At 38.6% G+C, this 9,518-nt stretch overlaps 2 protein-coding genes across 2 annotated transcripts; one reads left to right on the plus strand and one right to left on the minus strand.

Moving 5' to 3' along the window:
* The first annotated feature begins 2,244 nt into the window (after nt 1-2,244).
* LOC130506977 (uncharacterized) lies at nt 2,245-3,249 on the plus strand. Its single transcript, XM_057001672.1, has one exon. The coding sequence runs from the start codon at nt 2,245-2,247 to the stop codon at nt 3,247-3,249; it is 1,005 nt and encodes a 334-aa protein (XP_056857652.1).
* Nucleotides 3,250-3,932: 683 nt separating this feature from the next.
* On the minus strand, nt 3,933-4,448 carry LOC130506978 (uncharacterized protein At4g04775-like). The gene is made up of 2 exons (XM_057001673.1): nt 4,287-4,448; nt 3,933-4,217 (listed from the first exon to the last, which is right to left on the minus strand). Exons 1-2 carry the CDS (start codon nt 4,446-4,448, stop codon nt 3,933-3,935), a joined length of 447 nt encoding a protein of 148 aa, XP_056857653.1.
* Nucleotides 4,449-9,518: the final 5,070 nt, after the last annotated feature.

The following is a 9,518-nucleotide window of genomic DNA, read 5'->3' on the forward strand; positions in this document are numbered from 1 at the left end:
GTTTGATAAGAATCCTGAAGATATTGCCATATGTCCGAACAGGCTAATCTGGAATCACCTGAATAGAAAGTGGGATAGCTTCTTCCTCATAACTCCTATATTATTTATTCAACTTCCTGAATAGAAAGTTTGATAAGAATCATGAAGATATTGTCATATGTCCGAACATGCTAATATGGAATCACCTGAATAGAAAGTGGGATAGATTCTTCCTCATAACTCCTATGAGATTTATACAACTTCCTGGTGATTCTGCACTAATTAATTTTTTGAAATCAAGCTTCTTACATCTTGGTTCCTTCTGGCTTGATAAGAATCATGAATATATTGCCATATGTCCGTACAGGCTAATATGAAATCACCTGAATAGAAAGTGGGGTAGCTTCTTCCTCATAACTTCCTGGTGATTCTACACTAATTAAAGTTCCAAATCAAGCTTCTTACATCTTGGTTCCTTCTGGTTTGATAGGAATCATGAAGATATTGCCATATATCCGAACAGGCTTATCTGGAATCACCTGAATAGAAAGTGGGATAGCTTCTTCCTCATAACTCCTATATTATTGAGGGAGAATTGGCAAAAAGAGACACTTTGAATTTTCTATTGTCAATTTAGGACTTTTCATACTTTGGTCATTTTTTGACTTGTTTTGCCCTTGGTTGATGAGAAAAATAGTAAACATAACTTTAAAAATGTAAAAAAATATGAAAAGTATTGGAAACATATGTATGATAATTTATATGTTTAAATTTATTTTTTTTAAAATAGGGAATCATATTTTATTTTCTCTTCTAGCCAAAATAGAATACACATTCCGTTAGTCTGCTTAGTACAGAAAACCGAAACTAATTATAATACATAGATATATCTCGGTTATATAACGTAAACTAATGTTTCTTCATCCCTCTATCTGAGCTAGATTTTGTTACGTCAACATATAGCAGTATGTCTTCAGTGTACCAGTAGATATTTAACGATATATATCTTGAACTCTATGATGTACCTAAATTAGAAATTGTGCCATAGGCTCTTATGCCTTTTACCTTATGTGACGCCTAAGGAAGAATAGGTGTTGCACGTGTTGTACTATATTCTGGATTGGGTATATTACGTATTCTAGGGAAATCTGAAAAAAATGGAAACTTCCATTTTCTGTTTTAGAAGTTTCCTAAATCTGACCTAAAAATCTTGGAGAATATTTTCTTGATATCCCACGTTTTCCTCCTCCTCCCACGATCCCCTTCTCTTTGTTTTTTGTGTTTATCGCGGTCTTCTCTTCTCTTCTCTCTTCTCTCTTCTCTCTTCTCTCTTTCTCTCTTCCCTCTTCTCTCTATCAACCTGGTTCTAATATATGTCAAATCTGGTGAATGGATGTCTAGTTCCAGCGAGGAGTGGAGTTTCGTGGTAGACAAAGACAGGCGTGGTCGAATGGTGACATTAGATGCTACAACTGTGTTGGAGCGGCTCAAGATCATGGTGTGTGAGGATTATGGCGTGGAACCTAATTCTGTTAATGTTGAGTTGAGTTATGAGATGGTGAATCAGAGAGGGAATCCTCCCATTATCATCAGCAATGATTGACAAGTAGCTAACTTTATGGGCTATGCGAAGAAGGGTTTAGGTCCTACCTTGTGTGTCACGTTCTCTAGTAGTGGTGTGAATCAAAAGGAACGAATCAACATCGATTTGAATAAGGAGCCGTGTGATTCAAGTAATATTGAGGATGAGGAAGTTCCTGAAATAAATCCAGCAGACTTTGTCCAAGCGTCAAAGGAGCCTTGTGATACAAGGAAGGAGCAAGTCGCTGGGGATGGTTGTGGTGACGAAAATGGAGACAGTGAAAACAAGAGTTTTCAAAGCCTTACTGAAAAGGATGGTAAATCTTTGCGCCCAGATTTTGTGAAGAATGATCAAATTTTCAGAAGTAAAATGGTTCTTAAAGCAACAATGGAGATTTGGGCGATGAAGCATCATTTTGATTCACTGTTAACAAATCTACTAAAAAGTGGTGGTACATTCGATGTAAGGATAGATTGTGCAACTGGGCTGTGCGTGCGGGATGTCTGGATGGGTCTACATACTTCATGATCAACAAGTGCGAAGGAAGACATACATGTGCTCCTTCGAAGAGAAGCAAGTTTTGGAAAACAGCATCGGCAAGAACAATTGGGAGTCTGATACAACATCGATTTGATGATTCAAATGAAGGCCCAAAATCAAACGAGATCATTCAATTTATGAGAATGGAGCACAGTGTTGAGATCACTTATTCGCACGCTTGGGAAGCTCGTGAGTTTGCAATTGCAGCTGTTAGAGGTATACCAGAAGAAAGTTATGCTAAAATACCTAAATATTTGCATATGATCAAAGAAGCTAATCCTGGTACGCATACTCACTATGAAACTACTGACGATGGGAGATTCTTGTATCTATTTATGTCGTTTGGGCAATCATTTAGAGGATTCTACAATACAATGCGTAGGGTCATCGTTGTAGATGGAATGTTTCTGAAAAATAAATACAAAGGAGTTCTACTTGTTGCTACTGCTGTTGATGGTAACTCTAATCTGTATCCGTTAGCATTTGGAGTTGTTGATTCAGAGAATGATGATTCATGGGGGTGGTTCTTCAGACAATTGAAAGTGGTTGTTGCTGACTCCAACGACTTAGCTTTTGTTTCGGATAGAAATTCATCAATCGCTAAAGCTATTGCCACTGTCTACCCTCGATCAGCACATGGAATTTGCATTCACCACTTGCGGACCAATGTGGTTAAACATTTTAAAGAGAAGGGGTTGACTGCCTTGGTCGAACAAGCTTCAAAGGCATATAGGTACACTGAATTTCAGGAACGTATCACCGAAATTTTTGATATGAATCCTGAGCTCGGAAGATATCTACGGGAGGCTGATGTGCGAAAATGGGCTCGTTCTGTCTTCCCTGGTTCCAGGTATGACATTAGGACCACAAACCCCGCAAAATCCATAAATTCACTTCTGAAAATACCTAGAGAATATCCGGTTATTCCTTTACTGGATAGTATAAGAGAATTCATGACTCGATGGTTCTACGAGCGTCGCCTATTAAGCTCTAAACATCTTGATCCTTTAACCGTTAAGGTGGAGAAAAAGATTGATAGGAGAATTGTGAAGGCAAAAAGATTTCAGGTTTACAAGATTGACAACTTCAGATCGCTTGTGAAAGGAGACATGTATGATTGTCATGTTGATTTGGGAAGAAGAACATGAACATGTGGGAAGTACGATATAGGAAAAATACCTTGCAGACACGCCATTCCTGCAATTTATTCATGAGGTATAGAAGTATAAACACATGAACTTGGGACCAATTTAATGTTTTTTTGGCAGCTTGAGACCTATTTATTTACCTTATTTATTTACCCTATTTTTTTACGCAGGAAGGGAAGTACACAATTTTACTGATGATGTATACACCACTGCAACGTGGAGAAAAGCCTATGAGGAGTCCATTAATCCAATAGCAGTCCCAGAGTCTGACTGGAATGTCCCAGCAAAGGTTAAAAGTACAAAGGTGTTGCCACCAGATTCAAGAAAGAGTGCTGGTCGACCCGTGAAGAGAAGGTATGAAACAGTAGAAGACAAGATTAAAGCTTCTCAAGGATCAAGCAAGAATAAAAAGCACAAGTGCAGCCGTTGTGGTAACGAAGGACACAAGAGGGGAACTTGCGATTTACCCATTTAGCTTTTATGTGTGTTCTGTTTTTTTTCTTATTTCCCTTGAGACAGATGGATCTTTGATTTAGAAAAAAGTTGACAATTTGTTTATGACAATCTGGTATTTCGCCCAATATTGGTTCTATTAAATGTTTATCACCAACAAAGAAGAAGCAACATAGTGTAGAACTTATTTCACAAAATAAAACAGAACAAATTGAGGTCGCACATGACCATCATGCATAGTTAAAGTAGATGAAGATCATCACCAGACAACACAGAAACAAAGCTTTTAGGATCCTTAACTCGCTAATGCATTTGATGGTCTTCTCTTGGCAACGTGAAACAGCATCTTCCATCTCAACAATTCTACTCTCATGGCATTTCAGCCTCGTCTCACAAGCTTGCATTGATCTCTGAATCTCGGAAGTGTCGACGAGCATCACGTCAAACAGTTCCTGGAAATCTTCAACCTCCTCAACAACTGACTCATCAGTCCACTTGAACAGATGGGTTTTGTCCTTCATCAAAAACATCCAACAGTTAGTAAGATTAAAACAAGGACACATATCTATAAGTACACGACTTACCATCTCAGATCCCATCGGACAACAATGGAATAATCTTCCCGGATTTGTCACTGTTTTCGAAGTGAAACGAGCTACTTTCTCACCGCACTTGCATCTTGTGGGAATTCCACGTTGTCTGTCGAGTCGATCTGTTGAATAGGATGAAGAATAGACCGAAGACATTATTCACTCGATCTCCAATTTTTTCGCCTCCGTATTTCTCTCTGTCGATGAAGAATGAGGAAGAAAATAGAGTAGGTCAAAAATTTAGGCAAAACGACGCCGTTTGATACTCCTATAAGATGTACTATATCTAAGGCAGATCAGTAAAAAATAAGAAAGAAACCACAAAATCATCATCGGCAATATAGATCAGTGTACATGAATTAGTGACCAATGTATATGTTGGTTATGTTTGAGGTGGCCATGAATTAGTGACCAATGTATATGTTGGTTATGTTTGAGGTTTGGAGTATCCTTCGATTAGAGTCCTATGTATATTTACCTCATGTTTGGAGTTTAGTTTTCTTTACTAAGGTTAAGGGTTTATTTAGGGTTTAGGGTTTATTTAGGTTATCATCTTATGATTTAGAGTATATTTAGGTTATCATCTTATGATTTACTATGGTTAAGGGTTTATTTAGGGTTTAGGGTATATTTAGGGTTTAGGGTTTATTTAGGGTTTAGGGTTTATTTAGGAAAAAACAAAGAACAAGAAACATGTTCCATAAAAATTCATAACCATAACCCCTGTTATAATGGTTAGATAAATCCGCCAAAATAGAATTTTCGCACATGTTCCTAAAAACATAAAAATAAAATAGCTAGAGTTTTACCACACAAGGTTTTACCACACAGAGTTTTACCACATAATTATAGCCTACACCACTAAATAGGAAAAAAATCAGTCTTCTTCAAGGTCAAAGACCTCAGACCTCTCCCATGGTGAAGGCACATATCGAGTCATAGCATCAGCGAAAATGGGATCTTGGGTAGCCTCCCATAATTCCACACCAATCTTTTGTCTGCAACCCTGGATGATTTCGTCATCCACTAAGCTGACGTCGACACCAAGCAGTAGGCACTCCAAGTGTTTGAGTGCGTATACACCGCAATCACAACATGACTTGTTCAATCTCTTCTTCATAGGGACTTCCACAATAGTATATGGTGACAGGAGTAGCTTCTTCTGTCTATCAGGTGGTGCAACGGCCTTCACTATCCTAGGAATCATGTGAGCAAACTTCTCAAGGGATTGCTTATTCTTATTCCTTCTCCCACCGCAATCAAAAGCTTCCACTTTTCTTTCAATGATGTTTACGGTGACAGCAATCCAGTGATTACCTGCAATGGACATAAGTAAATTTAAGATCAGAAAAGAGAACATGGAAGTGTATAGGACAAAGTTGATTACCGTTCACAAACAACGGAAAGTATAGACGATCAATATCAACGCCCCAAACTAGATCAGTCCGCCCATGAGATGGAAGTTCTCCTCTCCCGTAACCAAGAAGAAACTCAGGCAATTGGTAAGATTTCTTGTCAGGGTGGAACACATTGTATGCGGCGTTGAGTTGGAGGCTGAAAATAGCGGACATGAAAACAACACGGGTTGGGCCCCAACGTCCCAAAGATGTGTTAACTCGCCATATAAACATATAAGCATCCATTTCCTGAACATTGAAAATTTAAATAAACTCAGCACCAAGGAAGATATATCCATCAAATTAGCAAAAGAAAGAAATCATTACGTCGTTCCCAAGCCATTTTCCAGCACATATTATCCTTGTAGCTACAGTCGAATTGAAGATTGTAGGACCAATTTGCAAAGGTATGGGATTCATAGACCATTGCGTGAATCTGTCCCATGATTCTTCAGAGAAATAATACAGTTGCGACTCAGGAGAATCATCTTGTGGCAATGGTGTATCACTAAGCTGAGGTCCTTTGCCATTTCCTTTAGACCATTTCTTCCACTGTGACGGAGGTGGTGCCTTGTCTTTAGCTCGTGAACCTCGTGCTGTAGTCATTGGAGTCCACCAATCTTCTTCCTTATCTGTCTGAGATGGATCAACTTCGGGCACATGCGAAGCCTGAGAAAGATTTTCAACGCCTTGAGTACCTATCCCTCGAAAGATATCATCATCTTGACTGAATTTAACTGGACTCGCGACTGCTTCCTGTAAGACACAATGGCAAGACACTTACATAAATATCTTAGTACAAGTTCACCACCATTACATAACAACACAAAAATAACACCACATATCCATCACATTAATAAAACATTACATAAATATCTTAGTACAAGTTCACAACCATTACATAAATTTCAAACAAGACACTTACACATCAAGCACACATCCAAACCGAGACCTTATAAAACACAACAAAATCCAGGCCGATATCATATAAGACAATAACACAAACAGACACCGAAACCATCTAATAAACAAGAGAAAAAAACATTGCAGATATTGGCGAAGATTAGAGTTTCTTTACCCCTCGTGTGGACCTCCTCAACGGTGGTTGGCTCGTTGTTGCCTTGGACGGTGAAGGCCCTCCATGCTCAACTTCAACGCTTGCTTCTTTTCGGTAAGCAATGAGGTCCGACTTCATTTGCTCAAATGTCTCGGACATCTGTTTCTGTAGCCTCTTTTCCATTGCAGAGAAGTTGTCTTCAAACAACTGTGTCACGAAAGCCTTCATGTCTTCGTTAAAAGGCGCTTGCTTTGGTGCACTAGAGAGAACCTTATGCTTCCTTTTTTCCATACCACGATCAGGGACCCTCTTCTTACCCCTTCTTGATGTAGAGCTTACGTTATTTGATCCTTGTGGAGCCTCGAACTCTTCCTCACTCTCAGCTGCTTCAACATTCGCTGGTGCTTCATCATTAAGATCTAAAGAAACCTCAGTTTCTTCAAATTCCCAAATATGCTCACTGAAGTCATGCTTAGCCCGTATCAACTCCATCACAACATTGATCCTGTCATCCTCGACATCATCATCTCTGCGAAATTCCTGACTTTGGATTACAACCATATTCCCTGCCCATGAGATGTATGGGTAGCTGACATCATACACAAGAAAAGTTATGAAAATTAGATCCTAAAAAGTCATTTCAAGCCGCATGGAAGAGTCATTTTAAATACAGAAAATTACCTCTGCTGTAAAGATTTGCTCCAGCCTATTGATCTCATCATATGAAACCTTTGCAGCTCCCCTCTAGTTGATGCATCTAGGACCATTAGCAAAGCTTTTGTCCAGTTTCTTTCCACAAAGCTTCCCAATTTTTGGAACAGCTTCCATAGCCCAAATCTGCAAGGCATAGGAGAATCCATCTAACACATAACTTGTTGTCTTCTCCTTCAGTTTGTGACGGTTTTTGGCTATCGAACTGTAGAGAAGGTCGTAAGCCGCAACTCCCCAAGGATACTTCCGAAACTTCTCGAGATCCATGACCAGTGTGATGTATTTGAGGGGGATATTGGCCTTCTCATCTCTCGCCAAAACCACACAGAGAATGATGGCCAAGTAATGAGTCTAATGCGATCTGCATTCTTCCACTTCATCACAGCTGCCTTGTCCTTATTCCACAGGTTGAAGAGTGTAATGGATTCATCTTTCCTCTTCAAGACCTTGCTCCAGAAACCACCGTCATATGCATAGTCTTCTAAGTCAATCTTAAGTGAAAGACTAGTCCTGCACTCAAACCCGGTCACTGCATGGAACTCTTGGAGTGAAAATCGATGTGGCCTTCGCGCGAAAACAAACCATAGCTTGTGCATCATGTAAGTCAAAAGCTCCCTGCACAAGATGCTGTGTATCACTCTCGCGGAGTAGCCAAGACCATTCTCATGAAGCTTGAAAACCTCAGAGAAAATCGGATCTTTCTTCACATCAGCAAACTCCTTTGGCATCCACTTCTCGAACTTCTTGATAATGTAGTCGATCCTGCAGTTGTTATTGATCTGAGTCACTTGGGGCTCGTCGCCCTCATTAAAAATCCTCTTTGGTAGCTCCTCAGACATATCTACAAGGCATGAAAACAATTGTTAGTTGAACATGTAAAGTTTATCAATCTCAAAAATCGGACAACAATAGTAGAAGATGTCAAGTGAAGAACAAACCCGAGGAACAAACCGAGGAACAAAGTTCAATCAAAGTTAACAAGTATAAGATGTCAAGTGATGTACTAGATGATTAACTAACCCAAGAAACAAAGGTCAATCAAAGACAACAAAGCTACAATTGAGATATAAGCAATCGGACAACAACAAGTACAAGTTTTGAAGTGATGAATTTTCCCTCAAAGATACTAGGCAAATCGCAAATCGAAGAAATATCCTTTTAAAATGAAGACAAATCGAAGACAAATCACAAATGAAGACAAATTGAAGCCAAATCGCAAGGGAAGACAAATCAAAGACAAATCGCAAATCCTTTTAAAATCGAAGACAAATCGCAAATCAAAGGCAAATCGTGTAAGATGAGAAAAAAAATAAGTAATCTAATACCTTGTGAGAAGGAAGAGTCGGATTTCGTCTAAGTGATAACAGACGAAGAGGAAGAACTGAAGATATCGAAGAGGAAGATGCGGTTTAGGAGATTAGAGACAAGAGATAGAAGGGACAACGGCAGAGAGATCGAAGAACAGAAGAAACCGAAGAACAAGGCAGCTCTCAGTTCAGTTGAAGAATCGCCATTGGAGGGGACCTCCGAAGAAGAGGATGAAATCCTGAAATCGATGAAATTAGGGTTGGGGATATCCCCTTTTCCCCTTTTTATCTTTTTTTTACTATTTCTTATTTTTTACTATTTTCACTTAAGTTAAAATAATTATTTTGATTTTTACTATTTTAATTAGGTAAATAATAAACGAAAATTATAAAAAATAAAAATAATTTTACTTAATTGGTAAATGAAGGGTACTATGGTATTTATAGAAAATCAAAATCCTATTTTCCCAAAAAATGATCCTAAAATCCTAGAGTAACAAATCTAAGATGAATGTGTCTCTTAAATCCAATTTACTCTATTATTTATTCAACTTCCTGGTGATTCTAAACTGATTATTGGTTTCAAATAAATCTTCTTACATCTTGGTTCCTTCTGGTTTGATAAGAATCATGAAGATATTGTCATATGTCCGAACAGGCCAATCTGGAATCACCTAAATAGAAAGTGGGAAAGCTTCTTCCTCATAACTCCTATGAGATTTATTTAACTTCCTGGTGATTCTACACTGATTAA

The sequence above is a fragment of the Raphanus sativus genome, unplaced genomic scaffold, assembly GCF_000801105.2.
Source record: "Raphanus sativus cultivar WK10039 unplaced genomic scaffold, ASM80110v3 Scaffold3850, whole genome shotgun sequence".
NCBI classification, from domain to species: domain Eukaryota; kingdom Viridiplantae; phylum Streptophyta; class Magnoliopsida; order Brassicales; family Brassicaceae; genus Raphanus; species Raphanus sativus.